Raw genomic sequence first — 16473 nt, 5'->3', positions numbered from 1 at the left:
CCCAGAGGCGGATACTCAAATCTAATTGCGAATGCTGCAGCCAGGTGCTTGTTCATGTTTGCGCTGTCTACTTCTTGCTGTGTTTCCTCGTAGCAGCTTTTTTCGTGTTTTTCTTCCTACGCCGCTGGCTTTGCTTTGACGGCATTTCGTCGGGTGAGGGGACGAACTTGCGGACGACGCTTTCGATTGCTTTGTACCCCGGGTCCTGCTTTGCCTCCGGTACCTGCAGCCACGCGTTCCAAACTTCCAGCATTCGAGCTGATGCGCGGTCCTTAAATCTGCACAGCAAAACCACAAACCTCTGGTTACCACACTACCCTTGAAAACTTTGAGAAGACTGCTGTAGTCAGTACCTTGTCGAGTCCTCCACACCAGCGCCGACGACTTTGTTGAAGAATGGGTCAGCTGAGGAGCCAAACTCCTGGTTAGACTTCACCATTTGTGCGTACGCGAGACCCAAGTTCTTCAGATTTGAAGTTGGGTTCCAAAACTGAGGGGGCTCGAATTGATAGGACGCCTCCATAGGCTTGGCGGCTTCGCTTAGCAAGGACAAGTTTTCAGGGTCTTCTGCGATGGTTCTCTCCAGCAAGTACGTGGCCCAATTGAGCTCCTTCATCCCGTGGTCACGCGCCTACACCACAAAATAATGTTAGCGACCACACCTCAAAGCGGGTTTTGCACAACTGTACTTACAATGGTCCATTCCCACGTTTCATCGTTGTAGATTTCATCAGGCGGAAGTATTGGCAAGCGCTCGCGCACCATCTTCTTGACTTTTTGATGGGACGAATACCATTTTTTAAGTGATGGAGACGGCGTCGACATGCTTCGAAACTCGTCTAGGAGTCCGAAGGGGTCCAATGTGTACTTCTCGCTGAAATCCCGATCATTGTAGCTCAGTTTTCCACCCAAGAAAAATCGTTGGCGCTTCTTGGACTCGACAAGATGGTCGATATTGGCGTCCAAAAGACGAGCCATGCTAAAGCCATCTCCCTGAGTCATCAGCAGAAAATAGAGAAGTTAAAACGACTACCAGCACCGGGTCCATGCTTACTTACCACGGATCCAAAAGGGACAAGTCTGGACCCCGGAAACTTCAGGTTGGGGTAGTGATCGTGCTTTGTGGTAAACCACTTGTAGGTCATCATCGAAAGGTTGAGAACCGTCACATCTGGACGTCTGAGCTCGCAACGTTGCAGGTATCGCAGCGAAGTCCACTGCAAATCAAAATTAACGAAGAGTACAGCGTTTTCTGGAAGTGGGTCCAAAAGTGCCTGAGCGTAGTTACGGATGTAGAATGCTTGGCTTTGGTTGCAGAGCTCGTGCCACCTCCAGATCTGAGCGGCTATCAGGGACAAACATGCGACTTGACACAGTACGGACACGACAGACTTCAGCAAATTGTTGACTCCAATTCGCCCGATTAAATCGAGGATGAATCCAAGGCCAATACCGAACCATGAAAATACGACGACATTTGGCTGCTGCCAGAAGCGCATTTGGACCCCGTAAATGAGCCCTTCGCTGATCGGAAGGTTGGCCAGCGAATGGAAAACCACCATATAAAATGTGTACATCGCCATCGTGAACCACCCGATTTGACGGCTCATGCCAGTACTAGCTCGCAGAGTTTGCACTATCCCCAGAGCAGCAACCGGGAACGCGAGCTGGAATGGAATTTCTCGAGTCGATAAATCAACGCCGTAGAGCCGCAGTCGCGTCCACAAATCCTCGTTCGCCTCATTGCTCGCGTACAACCGGAACGTACCGTAGTCTGCTCGGCGAATGTGGTGTATCAAGCCCGATAGCGTCGAGACATCACCCCACGAGCCTGGCTGCGGGTTCCAGACTGCTGTGATCGGCATGTAAATGTACGGCGTCAGCCCCAGAACGAACGCTGCGCTGAACTGCGCCAACTCTTTCCACCACAGCGTACGCCTTCTGGTCCACAAGACCCACGCAATGATCGGCAGCTCGAACAACACGATGGTGTGTTGGTTGCACATCGCCAAACCACACACAAAAGCTCCCATCAAGGCCGACTTCAGACCTTGACGACGCATGTACCGCAGCAGCAAGTACACCAACAATGACGCAAATGCGTTATTTAGCGCAAACACTTCGGCCCCCACTGCGTACGTCCAGATGAGCGGTGAAAATCCAAACAGAGCCTATCACCGGAAAAAAAACATCAAAATGAGTCCAAAGTTCCTGCAACACTGGAATTTGTCACGTACAGAGGTCGTGAAAGCTGCAACTCGGCGTCCTCTCCACGCTGTCGGTGCCATCCACTGCAACAAATTCAGGTACATGAACACTACCGCCATTGTGTCGCATACTGCAGCAATAATACCACAATACTGCGTTAAGCAACTAGCACAACGCACAGATTTTGTCAATGATCTTACCGGCAGAGAAGAAGTTGGCTCTCCACGCTGGGGTGTCCCCGAAAGGCAAGTACAAGGTGAAGAGGTGGACCACCATATTGAAAAGAGGGTAGCCGGGAGGGTGCGACACGCCCAAGTGGCAGGACTCGGCCACGAGTTCCCCACTGTCGCCTCCAGCAATGGAAGGGTACAGCGTCAGCGTGTAGCCTAGCAAAGTGCCCGATGCAAGGATGGCCATGAGGGCCGCGTCGCTAGTTGACAGAGCATAGTTGGTGGAGTTGCTGGCAGGTTTATGGGGCAGGTCGGTTGCTGTACTGGCGGGGGGAACGGTGAAGGCGGCGGCGTGAGGATCCTTGCGACGTCTCATGCTGGTCAAAATGGCGGAAGATACCCGACTGGTGATATTGAAAAGATACGTTCCGTTTAAGTACGAATTTAACTTCAAATTGAAGCGTTTGTGAATTGTTTCGCGGGGTCTCCAACACATCGTCGAAAGGAAGGCTTTAGCTTTATATCTTCAGCCGGTGGTGTAGGCTAATCAAGAGTGGTTCAACACGCTGGCGGCGACATCGGCTACTTTAATACCGAGTCTCGATCGGCTCATTTTGCCTCTCCAAGTAGCTCTCTGACCACCGGATTGGACTGCTTTTGATGTGGGAAAATGACACCTTGATTTGGAAGCAATGGTTTGACGATGCAGCTTTCAGCTTTATGACTACGTTTGCTTTGTTGAGCAAGCGAAGTATCGGTAAGACATTAATTCTGCATCCTGATGAGCCCTCACTTGTGGACAATAGACACGGACGTTTGGCTTGACGCGGCGTTGGACATTGGATTATATCCGTAGCGGGAAGGCGGCGCTCGAAGACAAACAAGAGAGTGGCTGCTGCGAATGCCGCTGCTGACGACGACCACATTGAGAGCCACCGTCCGCCAGGTCGAGCAGCACATCTAGCGCCATCACGCGAAACTAGCGCCATCAAGCGAGGCGTCGACAACCGCGACGGAAGGGTGACTGTCGACGCAGTCACTGCAACAGCAACCTTTGACTAGGTACTTGTACAGCCTACCTTCGGCTATGGGAAAGAAACGCAAGGCAGGTTATGCGTTTCCTACATGCACACCGATCGAGGAGACCTCCCTCTGCCGCTTTGGCTGCGAGGCTTGAGTGGCAAGGCGGCCTCGCTCGGGTGGTGCGGGCGTAACCTCGTCGTGCTGATTGCAGTTGGGCTGCTCTCTGCGCGATTTGTTGACGAATGCTGCTTGGATGACCGGATCGTGTGGCCACGAGCGCACGACGTGCTCGTTGAACAAAGGAATCCAGATGCATGCCGCGTTCGGCGACTGTCGCGTCGGCCGCGTCACAAAACTCGCCAAGCAGAACTGCAACCAGCAATTCTCACCTTCGGAAATCGTGCGAGAAAGCGCGCTTGCATGCAGAAAGCGGCCGTTATCAGCCTGCAAGGCGGAAGGCGTTCGTGCGCCTTTCCATCAGCGAAATTCAACCGTCTCCGGTTCGCTAAAGTTGCGGCTAAGTTTGACCAAATGTTGCTAATTCATGGCTTGGTAAACACCTCTGCTGCGGTAATTCCAGGCCGGACCTTGAAGTCTTTGCGTTTGAACGAGGCAGTGGCCTCGTTTGGATCAGATCGCTGCAAGGCTTTCAAGTCGAATCGTCGGTGCCGAGCAAGCGAGCCGCAGTGCTTGCGACTAAACATTCATGGCCAGCGAGCGATCCTCTGCGCCGGCACATTTCAGGAAGCCAGTCTCGCGTTGAACTTCAAAGTCGGTCGCAGAGAGACTCGCGCCCAGACTCCCTTTTTCGGCGGCTGTGTGCTACGCTGGCGTCGATGGGTACGACGGGTGATACGGTCTTCGAGGGCACCTTTAGTCGCGCTTCATCCTCGGGGATTCTGCGGCGGAACGGCGGGCTTGAAGGCTGCAGACTTTGCAGACCGTTTTTTTTGGCAGCGGCAATAGCAAGTCGCGACTATTATAGTTGCTCCAGCCATTGCACTCGCAGCGAGCATCAACTCCGTGCGATACAAGCAACTTCAACGCTGGCAGAAGAAGAAGTCGCCGCAAATAGAGACGCGAGTCGAGACCACCACAAATTCCGGCAAATTCCGCCGTGCAGGCCGCATTTTAGCAAAAACGGGTGAGGGTGCGGTCCGTCTCGATCGCCAACGGTGCAGCAAAGCAAAGCTGCTTTAGTAGAGCACAGCCTGCGTTAGTCCATGGCACTCCGTCTGGGCACTGCAACCCCAGCCGTGCTCGGCAAGTTGCAGACGTTTCCGCCAACTGTGCCGGCTTTTTAGCCACCGCACCGTGTTTTGCGAATTGTGTCGGCGGTTCCTTTTCCGCTTGGGGGCGCCGCAAGGTTGAACTTGCCAAAGAGACTGGACGGTGATCAAACGCCGCGTCTCTGGCACCCAGTCCGTGGCCAGCCCTGCTGGTGCCGAGCCCCACTTCAAAATCTGCGGCCGAAGACGTGCAAAGCGACATACGCCTCACTTCGCAATTCGCACCAAGCGCACAACATGGAGACCATCCTCGCGCCAATGGACGTCCACGTTGACCTGTGGAAGCAGCCGAACCCCGCCTCCGACGCCAAAGCCAGCCTCGTGCGGCTGCCCAGTCTCTTCGCCACCAACAACTCGCCGCGCCTCGTGGGCATGAGCGACGTGCTCAGCGCCCAAGTGTCGCCGCTCAAGGAGAAAAACCTCGCGCGCCTGCCGTCTATCGGCGACCTGATGAACCGCGACGAGAGCCTCAGCCCCGTGCAAAAGCACTGCATGGACCTGTACAAGCAGCTGCAAAACACGTCGCCAAACCAAGAGCTCAACAGCCTCCTGGCCGATGCCGCCGTGAGCCAACTGGCCGAGCAGCAACTGACGTGCAAAATCACAGAAGTCAAGACCAAACGCACGAGCAACGCGAAACTTTGCGGCATGGCCGACTGCAACAAGCGCGCCAAGGCCGGCGGCTTTTGCATCGCCCACGGGGGCGGTTTGCGCTGCTCCGAAGAGGGTTGCGCGAAACATGCTGTGAGCCTCGGACTGTGCATCAGCCACGGCGGAGGCAAGCGCTGCACCGTGGAGGGCTGTCTCAATGCGTCGCGCAAAAACGGCGTGTGCTGGAGCCACGGCGGCAAGCGCCTGTGCAAGCTTGAGGGCTGCAACAAGGGCCCCAAGTCCGGCGGCTACTGCTGGAGCCACGGCGGCAAGATGAAGAAGTGAAGAGATCTCCGAGGTTATTTATCCGTCGGTTTTGGATGGAGACACATGTACATGATGGTATTTTGACGTATTTATTCGATAAAGCACAACGCCATTTGCACCACTTCCTTCTTGTTGCAGTCCGTCTTGCCACACTCTCTTGCGCTTCTGGTGCTGCCGATCCGGACGCGCCAGGTGCTTGCATTTTGCGCTGGTTTAACGCAAGTGCAAGTTGCAGCCGAAAGGCCGTTTGCGAATCGCATTTCCACGACAGCCCCAGGTTGCGCTGTCCGCCCACGCTCGCGAGCACAGTCGGCTTCGCGCCTACTTACATGGTAGTACACGTTTGCAGCGCCTGGTGGCCACACGCAGGTTCCCGGGCGCCCATACTCGCGTGAAGCGCAGGCTGAAATTCTTTTTCCATTGCGTTTCGCGGCACCAAGCAGCATTTGTGCTGACTAGTTGAAGCATCTATGTCTACTTCAATTTCGAGCGGTGACGTCGACGCATGGCGCACCAAGCAGAAAAAGCCGCAGCCAGCCATTGGAATCCGGTGGGCTTTCCTCACATGGCGAGTGTCTGCCACCACCAGCCTTGGCACGTGGCTCGGGGCGTTGGTTCGGGGAGCTCGCTCGGCTCGGCCAGTCGACGACTGCCTCATCACATTCGCGACTCCGCGCGCGGTTCGGGGTTCAACTTGTGTGGACCCCCAAAACTGAAGGCAAATCCAAGCAGAAACGCCCAAGGGACGTCGAGTGGCTGCCGTCTTCCTATCACCCTGCTTACGGCTCTGAGTTTGTGTGTTGGTTGGTGCTCTGCGAGCTTCTCCTTACAGCAAGACGAAGATAACCCCAATGAGGTCGGGAGGACCAGAAGTTGGTCTCTCTTCTGGAGGGTCCGTGGGTGTCATGACGAGTGGCAAATGCAGCAAAATGGTCGTCCAGAGTCTCATGGATTTAGTCCTATGGCGTCATTTTACTTGCTTGTGGTCCATTCCTAACTTGCGTTAGAGTATCGCGTTGCATTCCTTTCAAAGCCACGTCGATTCGCCGGTCACGGGATCGTAGAGGTATGCTCGCTGGTATTCCTCACTCCAGTACTGCACGGGTGAAGCCGATTCGGCAGACTGTGGTTGCCATCCGCCGTCATTGGTATTGGACGAGTACACGCTTTCATCGAGTGAAAACGCGCTGGCCTCAGTGGTGTCGCTGTGTAAAATGAGCGATTGAGGTGAATCAACCGAACTTCTCGTTGATACTCGTCGAGTTGAAAGAGCAGTTTGTTGTTTCTTCTTGCGTTGCTGCGATTTCTCCTCCAGGAACTTGTGCACGATCACTCGTTGTTGTCTTCGCTTAATGTCCTCACGCATCAGGATTTTGTACCTGTGGAGCAGTAGCTTACCATCACGTCGGTCGATCGTGCGCTTGAACATGCGCTGAACAAAGCGCGCAGCTTGATTTTCAACTCCAGATCGACGCTGCTGCTCCATGAGACCAGCCATGGTACTAGCGCGACGTGTTCGCTCCTGTTTTCTTGCAGAGTGAGCTCTCCAGCAGCGTGCGATTCGGTTGGCAGCTTCAATGCACCTGGGAAGCTCCTTAGCTATCAAACGAGCAATAAGGAAACGCCAAGAATCGCATCGAAAGCGTCGATGCCATCGCTGAATGCGTACAGCAGCCGCAATCTGTTCCACAACGTACACAGCAGAAGCTGTGGAATGGTTGGCATTGGTGTTGCCACGGTGAAGACGTCGAATCCATCGTTGAATGGTTCGAGCTGCTGTGTTCCGACGGTGTCGAGGAGCTCCCGTCACTAAGCTCCGCCACTTCGACAAAGCAGCTCCGCGTTTTAGACACCTCTGGATTGTCGTCGTCGCTACAAGTCGGCGTTGCTTCTCCTTCTTGTACGCAATGTGCCGCCTCCATGTTGTCTGAATCACAACGACTGCGCTCTTGGCGATCGGTACTCGAAATCGTTCACGAAAACTTCCTCCCAGGTGACGAGCACGCAAGTACATCGGACGTATCGATTGATGAACAATGCTTCGGATCTTGCGCTCCTCCCTGGTGCGTACGAATGTTCGTTGTAAGCAGGACGCTGCCATGTCGCGACGCAAAAGCATCATTCGTCGCTCTGCTCTTGCAGCTACTCGGCGTTTTCTACCCCGCCAGCAGAATTGGATGCGTACAGCACTGTCGTTCTTCTTCCTCATCCGAAAACGGCATTGAAAGCCGCGCAGATGGCGCTGGATCGATAGAACAGCATCTAAGAACTCGACTTGGTCAACTAAGGCTCCCACCACCTCAAGAGGCAAGTCCCAGTCGCGCCACGACTTGTAGGCCAGCCAAGTATTCAGAATTCGTGTCGCCTGGCGCTCTCGACTTCGATCAAAAAGCTGAGCGATTGCCTTAACGCGCCTGCGAGAACGACGCGTTGAATGTGCTCGATACGTTTGCTGCAGCAGCTTTGCAGCGTTTTGTCGCCTAACGAACCCGTTGTGTGTCGTGCGGCGCATTCCAATGCGTTGAATTTTCCTCGCGGCAGCTTCGCATCGACGTTGCTGTACTCTCAGAAGACGTCGACGATATGCTCTTTGAATCGTCCTGGCATTGCGAGATAGCGCTCGAAGAGCTTGCACCAACGCCGCTTGTCGTTGATCGGCCTCTTTTTCTTCGCGACATTGGCGAATAAATCTGGCAAAGCGTTGCAGTGTGATAGCGGCAGCCATGTTTTCCTGTGCTTGAGACTCGAGAACCCACTGTCGCCAGGAGTTGAATTTACCGGCAACACGGTCGAACGAGACCTTTTCAAACATCGCAATGAGCTGCCGAGATGCGATCAACTGCAGTCGCTCCTTGCGCTGGGCATCGAGCAGTTTCTCGTACCAGAACGTCAACGCTTTGCGTAGCATAAAGTTAGTCGAGCCGTGCACAACTGCATTGCTGAAGAGCTGCTGGCGTAGCGTGCGTGAACATTTCGAATTGGCGAGCTTCAAAACGGGGAAGTGGCCATGAATCCATTGGATTTCGCTTTTCAATCGGTCTGCGTCTCGCCGTTGCTTGGAGTTTGTCTGCTGCAAACCCGAACGAAGGCGTTCGAGACGCTGTTCGTCAGGTGCTGCACGCCCTACCTCTCCACAGCTCGTTTGGTTACCACGAAGTGCTGCTACTGAAAGCAGCTTGGATTGATCCTGTGAGCGAGCTGGCATCGGGTCGAGCTTCCGACATCTCTTCCGTCTCGAAACAATGTCATGTTTGAACCGAAGCCCACTTTGAAGGAGGACCAAATCATTCGATCGATGTCTGTAGCGAGTCTTGCGAGCCTGCCGTGGCAATCTGCCGTACGGACTTACAATCTCGTCACAAACTTCGTCTTTTGTGTTGACTTCTTGCTGTCGTCCACTCAGCAACGACGCATTCAACGCTTCCTGCAGCGTTTTGGCAGTAAAAATCCCTGGAGTCGTCGTCGCTTCATCCTGAGTCGTGCCAGACTCTAGGCGAGCGGTTGCCACTACAGAACTGTTGCAGTGAAGCATTGAGCAGCCACACAGCACCAGACTTGCTCCGGGCCACGGTCAGTACCCATTGACGTTTCATCCATTTCTGTTGTTGCTGTGGCCAAAAATGGCAGTCTACGACCATGTTTGATCATTTCTCGAATACCACAAGCTCTCAAAACTGGGCAACAAACACACAAAATGCACAAAGCAATAAAAACGAGCGTTGGAGCCTCAAAGTTGTCAATTCATATCACTTGGACCTCAGTCCTCGTAACACAAAAGAAGAAAGGCGCCGCCTAGTTCTCCGAGCCCATGGAGCGCAGGATGTCGCTGTCGCCAGCGTCCAAAATGCACATGCACGAGACGCGGAAGTACTTGCCACAAGCCGTGCCCAGGTCGTTGTTGGTACCCGTGAAGTGGTGCACACCCGTCTTGGCCAACATCGAGTAGTACTCGACCTCCGACTTGCGGAGCGGGGGCGTGTTGGACGCCAGCATCACGAGCTTGGCCTTGCCGCTGCGCAGGTTCTTGAGCGTCTGCTTGTAGCCCAGCGCGACCTTACCGGAGCGCATCACGAGCTGCAGGCGGGAGTTGATGTTCTCCGCGGCCTTCTTCTGCTCGCATTGCAAGAAGTTACAGTAATGAGTAAAGCGGATTGGTCTGCATGCAAATTTGCGACTGCACAGAAAGGCAAAATGTGCAATTTGCAAGTACGAGTTGAGGCCCGTACCGACTTCTTCGAGGCAACCATGTTGAGTTCTTGATTCGCTTCTCAGCTTGCGTACGCTCCACTGAATCAATTTGAAAGTGAGCGAAAAGACGAATATGATTCGCTGCTTTCTTTGATTGGTTTACAATCGTTGTTATCTGATCTGATACTTCAGTTTCAGAGATGGCTACACTGGATCTTCAGAGCTGAAATGCGTGCGGTGCTGCTGGTTGGCAAGGGAATGCAAGAACTCATTGCATGCTCAAGATGGGCAAGGGGACAACGAAATGTGGATTCATAAATTAAAGGTAGTAGGCGGGTACGACGACTAACGCGGCGGCTGCGCTCGTTGCTTGGTGCTTGAAGCTTTTCTACACGTGGTTGCATGTTGCAATTTAATTTATAGTAATAGTACTTCCAGCAAGGTCATAGTCCAGCACGCACTCAGTGCACACTAAGCCTTCTGCGCACGCGGCTGTGCCGAGAGCAGCTTGCTGCTGCTGTTGATCGGCCGAGCTTCACCTCCCCATTCCTGAAATTTGCACCACACCGTTAGCAATATGGCCTTGTCGTAGCTTGTACAATTTACTCTGTTGACCGTACCGGAACAATGGGGCCGATGTCGATGTCGTCCGTCTCCCAGCTGACGACGTTGTGGACGGCGGGGATCATGTGGTCGAACACGAACACGAGCGCACCGGTGAGCTGGCCCAGCACGGCGTCTCCGAGCTCCATGGGTGTGTGTGGCTTGTACAGCATCGCTTCAAGTGGTGGTTGCTGCTGCTGCTGCTGCTTCTTGTCTGTCTTGGTCTCGACGACGCAAATTGGTAACTGAGACTTGGCGACGACCGCCCACATCACTGCCAGCCGCCATCTTTGTGGTTTTGCATACGTCGACGCTGGCACGCACGCAAAGTCTTAGCTGCTGGATCGCAATGGCAACTTCTTTTGCGCAGAACTGCGGGGCTTTGCAGGTCTTTGCCACCATAGACCAACGTCAACTGCAGCTGAAAAACACTGGTGCCCAGAATGCCTCACAAATTCAAATTGGCCAAACGAGGACTTCAAGGAAGCGCTGTGACTCGGCGACGCGCCGTTTCGTGCGCAAAGCTCGATAATGCGCTGGTGGTGGTGCTGCTGCTGCTGCTGCCTGCTCATACCAACCAACCAAGTTGGTTTACTCCGAGTGTTGTTGCTGTGGGCGGCCAGCTCAGAGAGTTGGTTCGATTCCGATGCGACAAAAGGCGAGCTTCAACATGCGACCTGCGCCAACCTGGGGCGAAAATTCACTGTGCGGCGCCGCCGTCGTCTCGGTGTGCTACAGCTCGAAGCATTGAGGTGACGCCAGCGTGCTCACGTCTTGGATATTAATCCCCATGTAGCGAAGAGTGGGCGGAGTCGGTCTGCTTCGCGCGCGACGGCTCGCTGTCTATGCGAGTGGCGGTAAAGCACAGGTGGTCATGCCCCCTGCATGCAGGTATCGAGAGGCACACAGACGGCGTGCCACGCGCGGACCATCGCGAAGATGACTGCGTCCTTTTTGAAATGGGCTGCGAGAAGAACAAGGAATCGATTGCTTGCAAATGCACGCAAGATGGACGCCGCGTAGGGCCTATCTTCAGAATTGAGGCGAGTTTCGTTTACATCTTTGCTGCCTGGGGAAAGTGTTGACGAAACAAAGGGGGAGAAACATGATCTCCGCTTGCCACCGATGGGCTGTCACGGGCTGCCAGAGTTTTAGCAAGAGCTTGCATTGCTTGAGAGTCGAAACGGCACTTTCAACACGTGCAACATGAGCAATGGAAATTGCATTGGTGCGTGGGTCTCGAGCGACGGCCAACGTTCACCTCGGACATCGATGCAGCGCGTGTCACTTGGCGGCGGCACGCGGAGTCTACGATCAGGATATTGCACACAACCGGCGGTGCACATGCAGTACCGCACACGTGAATCAGTTTGCATACGCCCTAAATGTCAAAATTCAACTGGCAACCCAAACTATGACGACGGCGCTTGCTACAAGTTTGTTGGTTGGTCTTACAAGCTACAGGGCTTTGGGCGGCCTTCGTTTCTAGGCTTATAGCTACCGGTAGATTAACTTTTACGTCCGTTTACATTTACAGCGTCAACTCAAGCCAGCTCGCTATGGATGAACACGATGTTCGTTGAAGACCGCGTTTGGGATCACTTTCGAGCTGGCGGACAGCGAATTGCTGCCAGCATGGCCATCCTACAAGTGCTCGACACCACGCTGTCACGAGATAGTTATGCGGGGGCCAACGAGACATGCACGGCACGCAATGTTTGTTGCAAAATCGCAGCGAATGACGCTAAAACTCGCTCCAGACAATCATTTGCAGTGATTACCGAGGGATGAATATTGGCCCACCAATGGACTGCTCCAAATGTGCAGGTAGGTTTCTAAACGATAGAGCAAATTGCTCTTTTCGTGAAGTTGCCACTGCGATCCAGCAGCTAAGACTTTGCGTGCGTGCCAGCGTCGACGTATGCAAAACCACAAAGATGGCGGCTGGCAGCGATGTGGGCGGTCGCCGCCAAGTCTCAGTTACCAATTTGCGTCGTCGAGACCAAGACAGACAAGAAGCAGCAGCAGCAGCAGCAACCACCACTTGAAGCGATGCTGTACAAGCCACACACACCCATGGAGCTCGGAGACGCCGTGCTGGGCCAGCTCACCGGTGCGCTCGTGTTCGTGTTCGACCACATGATCCCCGCCGTCCACAACGTCGTCAGCTGGGAGACGGACGACATCGACCTCGGCCCCATTGTTCCGGTACGCCCTGCTTGGTGAAGTTTCTAGATTAGATGGATCACATTAATCTTGCTGCGTGATGCAGGAGTGGGCCGAGGGTACACGACCAGTCAATACCAGCAAAGTGCTCACTACGCAGCCCCATGCTCTGACGGCCTAACTTTTAGCTTGACAACGGCCTGCAGAGCAACCAGCTGGATATGCTAGACGTAAAGAAGATGTTGTCGCGCCCGACTTCCATATCGTTCTCCTTCACTTTATATAATAAACAAGCAAACCATTGCGACGTTCACTTCAACTTGCACCCTGTCATATCAGATACTGAATTATGTGGAGCACACGAAAGCTGAGCTTCCGTACCACATCTCCGGTACAGCCGTTTCCGCTGGCTGGCTGGGACGCATCCGCCTTGAAGCCATCCACTAAACCACCGCTCAAGTCGCTTCTGTAGCATCATGACCGACGCCGCCACCGCCGTGGGCGTGAAGCTCAACGCGTCCACCATCGCCGAGCCCTTCAGCTCCGCCGTGCGCACATACATCGATCAGGACATGGGCGGCGTGGGCCCCAAGCTCGTGGGTTTGCTGGCCCACGGAGACCCGGCCGCCAAGAAGTACGCCGAGTGGACAGGCAAGGCCTGCGCGCGCGACGGCATCCGCTACGAGCTGCGCGAGGTGCCCAAGGACGACCTGCTGGCGGCGCTGGAGCTGGCCAACCATGACCCGGAGGTGCACGGCATCCTGGTATACTACCCGTGCTTTGGGCCGTTCCCGAGCTTCTTCGGCGGCTCCATGGACGACTTTCTGCGCGACAGCATCAGCATCAAGAAGGACGTGGAGGGCCTGTGCCAGTTTTACCGCGGCAACTTGTACCGCAACCTTCGCTACGTGGACGACGAGCAGACGCAGAAGTGCGTGCTGCCCTGCACGCCGCTGGCCATTGTCAAGATCCTCGAGCACATTGGCATCTACGACAAGTCCAAGCCGGACGGAGACCACTTGGCCGGCGTCAACATCACGGTCATCAACCGCAGTGACATTGTGGGCCGCCCGCTGGCGGCGATGCTCGCCAACGACGGCGCGGACGTGTACAGCGCCGACATCGACTCGCTGTACCTGTTCCGTCGCGGCAAGCTCATCCCGAGCGAAGAGACCCAGGAGACGGCGTGCAAGAAGTCGCGTGTCATCATCACGGGCGTGCCCGTCAAGAGCTACAAGCTGCCGCTCGAGTGGGTGAGCGAGGACACTGTCGTCATCAACGTCGCGTCCTTCAAGAACGTGGACGAGGCCGAGCTGCTCAAGATCAAGGGCGTGCAGTACGTGCCGCTCGTGGGCAAGGTCACGGTGGCCATGCTGGAGCGCAACCTGCTGCGTCTGTACGAGAACTTCCACTACAAGCCCAAGAAGGTCTGGCAATAAGCGCCAGGGTCGATGAACAAGGCGATAGAGCGCCTTATTCACTACCTCAAGGCGCTTTGCGTTAACATGCATTTGAATTTCCTCTGGTGTTGCAACTTTGCTGTCGTGACGCAGTGCAGGCTACTGATTGATCATTTCGGAGGTAACCTTAAAGTTACTGCGTGCTGAGCTCCACAGCACGCAATTTGAGCCGCTACCCACAATCAGCCTGCATACGCAGCACTTCGCACACGTGCACCATACATTTCATTGACTACAATGTCCCCAAAGGGCTTCCTACTGGTTGCCTTCACGCCGCCTTGGCATCCAAGCGCTCGACAATCTCCACATGCACTGTACTGGACGCGATAATCTCGCCTTGCTCGTTCAGAGCCTTTATCTCGAGAGTGTGCGGTCTCGCACCCAGTCCGCGCACCAACAAATTGCCATCGGTCACGTGAGTCTTCTTGAAGTAGACATTCTCGTTCACGAACACTTGCATCTCCTGCACGTTCACAGCAGTGTACTCCAGCACAAAAGACTGACCCTCTTCGAACGTCGCACCGTCCGCGGGGGCTGTAAGCGTAAGCTGCACTCCATCCTCCGGAGAAGGATCAGCTGGCTTTCTGACGTAGACATCCTGCTCGTACGTCTTGAGCTCTCCAATCAAGCCGGGAATTGGGATGGTCACCTCGAGATGAAGTTTGAACGGCTCAGCATCGTCACGCACGAATTTCCTCCGCGGAATCGCCAAGTGAACTGTTCGATTGAGGACGTCTGCTGTGCGCTCGTCCGGCTCCTCTTCTTCTGCGTCGTTCAGTGATAGGAAATCAACCTCCGACGCGATCACCTCGTCATCCACCGACACACGATACCGAAACACCTCAGCGCCGTAAACATGAAGCGCCTCGACCGGGAAGTTAACAAGCTTCCACTCGAAGGAAACGCCCTGCGGAGTGATCAGCGAGTTGTCTACAGGACTCACAATTTGCACTGACACATTCGAGATATCGTACGCCGAGTACAGCTCTTCGTAGTCTGGTAAAGGCACCGCCAATGGATGAAAAAGGCTGTACACGCACGCAACAAGGTACGCAACCAGCACCGTCGCGACGCAGCCCACAAACAGAAGCTCTTCCAGCGTAGGTACGCTTCCAAGTCGTCCGTCTTTCTCCGTCTCCGCTGGCAGTTCGCTGCTCGTGGCAAGTTTAGAGGCGACAACAGTAGCAACTCGAGTTTCAGAAGACCGTTGCCGCGCTTTGGGTGCCTTCACTACAGCCCTTGAGCTCTTTGCATCCACTCTTTTCTGCTTCTTCTCCGTCAGTAGAGCCTTGACTTCCTGCTTCACCTCAAGCTCTGAATTTGCACTCGTCGGGGACGCACAGTCGTCCTCATGCTCCGTCTCTGACGCGCTGCTGTCTCTGTTGCTTGGAAGGTTTGGCACTTCGTTGCAAATCTCCTGCTTCTCCTCGTTAGTCTCCTTGGGCCCTGCAGCAGTCGGAGCGTCTTCGTTCTGCGGCTTCACAACAGTTTCGTCTTCGGGATCGCAGGACGTGACCACGTCCCAGTCGCTGGTCGCACTCGTAGTTGCGTCGGTTTTCGACCCCGCGTCGCTGTCGGACACGGGCTCGAGCTGGGGCGTGTCGTCGGTTGGAGCGCCGCCTGTATCCGCTGTAGGTGGACTACTGTCGGACTCGGACGCGGCGTCTAGCGACGGCGCAGAGCCCAGCAGGAAGGCCAGCACCGTGTTGGGATCGTCAGCCATCTACAAAGGCTCTTCTTGGTGCAATGATGGCCATCGATACGGGCGTACGTATCTTTCCGTAGAAGATCGCAATGTGGTGTGGACCACCAAGTGAAGTTTCAGTCCAAAGGTTTGTGTCAAAAATGAGTCAAAGCTGCAGCGCGACGAGGAGAAATGGCTGCTGTGCTTGACGTGCTGGTGCCGCCAGCGCGGCTCGTAGCCACACGTTTGTACATCGGCAGCCAGCGGACTTCCGACACGATTCGAGTTCGGTCTTTTTTGTTGGATCTTCATTTCCGCTATTTCATTCATTTGGACTTGATTTTCAGTCTGGTCTCGCTTGATTGTTGGGCTTCAGTGGCGACGCCAATAAAGTGTGCAACCTGTTTTCCTGCGGTTGCGCTCTGTTATACGGTTGCGTGGTGCAACGGCGCAGACCAAAGCTGCTGGCATGGGCAGTTGGCACTGAGCCGTGTTGCGACCGGCTCGTTGTGTCCACTAACGAAATGCCGCCTGCTCAACACGAATTAGGCTGTGTTTTACGACACGTATGCTTTGCTTAGAAACAGCCGGCCTCTTACAACCACCGTGTCAAACGACCCATCCCACCGAAAATACGGCGGTTAAGTCAGCCTCCGATCCAATTTAAGGTGCGAAATAGTCGCTTGCGTCATGTCGCGGCTAAGCTTCCCAGCCGGGACCTTCAAGGCAGGCAGCCACTCTTCCTTTCTCTCTGGCCTTAGACA

General features: G+C 54.7%; 8 protein-coding genes across 8 annotated transcripts; 3 read left to right on the top strand and 5 right to left on the bottom strand.

Annotated features, from left to right (window-relative positions):
- Positions 1 to 67: 67 nt before the first annotated feature.
- KRP23_14437 (Transmembrane protein 260) lies at positions 68 to 2754 on the bottom strand (the record flags this gene model as incomplete). Its single annotated transcript, XM_067885259.1, has 6 exons — positions 68 to 278; positions 354 to 631; positions 694 to 993; positions 1059 to 2171; positions 2238 to 2338; positions 2409 to 2754. The coding sequence occupies 6 exons, from the start codon at positions 2752 to 2754 to the stop codon at positions 68 to 70; spliced, it is 2349 nt and encodes a 782-aa protein (XP_067737452.1).
- Positions 2755 to 4927: 2173 nt separating this feature from the next.
- On the top strand, positions 4928 to 6399 carry KRP23_14436 (uncharacterized protein; the record flags this gene model as incomplete). Its single annotated transcript, XM_067885258.1, has 2 exons — positions 4928 to 5283; positions 6327 to 6399. The coding sequence occupies 2 exons, from the start codon at positions 4928 to 4930 to the stop codon at positions 6397 to 6399; spliced, it is 429 nt and encodes a 142-aa protein (XP_067737451.1).
- Positions 6400 to 6635: 236 nt separating this feature from the next.
- On the bottom strand, positions 6636 to 7106 carry KRP23_14435 (uncharacterized protein; the record flags this gene model as incomplete). The annotated part of the gene is made up of 1 exon (XM_067885257.1): positions 6636 to 7106. One exon carries the CDS (start codon positions 7104 to 7106, stop codon positions 6636 to 6638), a length of 471 nt encoding a protein of 156 aa, XP_067737450.1.
- A 2294-nt stretch (positions 7107 to 9400) lies between these two features.
- Positions 9401 to 9855, bottom strand: KRP23_14434 (60S ribosomal protein L30; the record flags this gene model as incomplete). Its single annotated transcript, XM_067885256.1, has 2 exons — positions 9401 to 9718; positions 9835 to 9855. The coding sequence occupies 2 exons, from the start codon at positions 9853 to 9855 to the stop codon at positions 9401 to 9403; spliced, it is 339 nt and encodes a 112-aa protein (XP_067737449.1).
- Positions 9856 to 10267: 412 nt separating this feature from the next.
- Positions 10268 to 10671, bottom strand: KRP23_14433 (uncharacterized protein; the record flags this gene model as incomplete). The annotated part of the gene is made up of 2 exons (XM_067885255.1): positions 10268 to 10345; positions 10417 to 10671. 2 exons carry the CDS (start codon positions 10669 to 10671, stop codon positions 10268 to 10270), a joined length of 333 nt encoding a protein of 110 aa, XP_067737448.1.
- A 1681-nt stretch (positions 10672 to 12352) lies between these two features.
- On the top strand, positions 12353 to 12746 carry KRP23_14432 (uncharacterized protein; the record flags this gene model as incomplete). Its single annotated transcript, XM_067885254.1, has 2 exons — positions 12353 to 12607; positions 12672 to 12746. 2 exons carry the CDS (start codon positions 12353 to 12355, stop codon positions 12744 to 12746), a joined length of 330 nt encoding a protein of 109 aa, XP_067737447.1.
- Positions 12747 to 13041: 295 nt separating this feature from the next.
- Positions 13042 to 14004, top strand: KRP23_14431 (Methylenetetrahydrofolate dehydrogenase [NAD(+)]; the record flags this gene model as incomplete). The annotated part of the gene is made up of 1 exon (XM_067885252.1): positions 13042 to 14004. One exon carries the CDS (start codon positions 13042 to 13044, stop codon positions 14002 to 14004), a length of 963 nt encoding a protein of 320 aa, XP_067737446.1.
- A 289-nt stretch (positions 14005 to 14293) lies between these two features.
- On the bottom strand, positions 14294 to 15748 carry KRP23_14430 (uncharacterized protein; the record flags this gene model as incomplete). Its single annotated transcript, XM_067885251.1, has 1 exon — positions 14294 to 15748. One exon carries the CDS (start codon positions 15746 to 15748, stop codon positions 14294 to 14296), a length of 1455 nt encoding a protein of 484 aa, XP_067737445.1.
- Between the last annotated feature and the right edge of the window lie 725 nt (positions 15749 to 16473).

This window comes from Phytophthora ramorum, assembly GCF_020800215.1.
Source record: "Phytophthora ramorum isolate Pr-102 chromosome Unknown Phyram_PR-102_s0021, whole genome shotgun sequence".
In the NCBI taxonomy this organism is placed as follows: Eukaryota; Oomycota; class Peronosporomycetes; order Peronosporales; family Peronosporaceae; genus Phytophthora; species Phytophthora ramorum.
The sequence above is the reverse complement of the archived record's forward strand: the minus strand, read 5'-3'. Positions and strand labels throughout refer to the sequence as shown.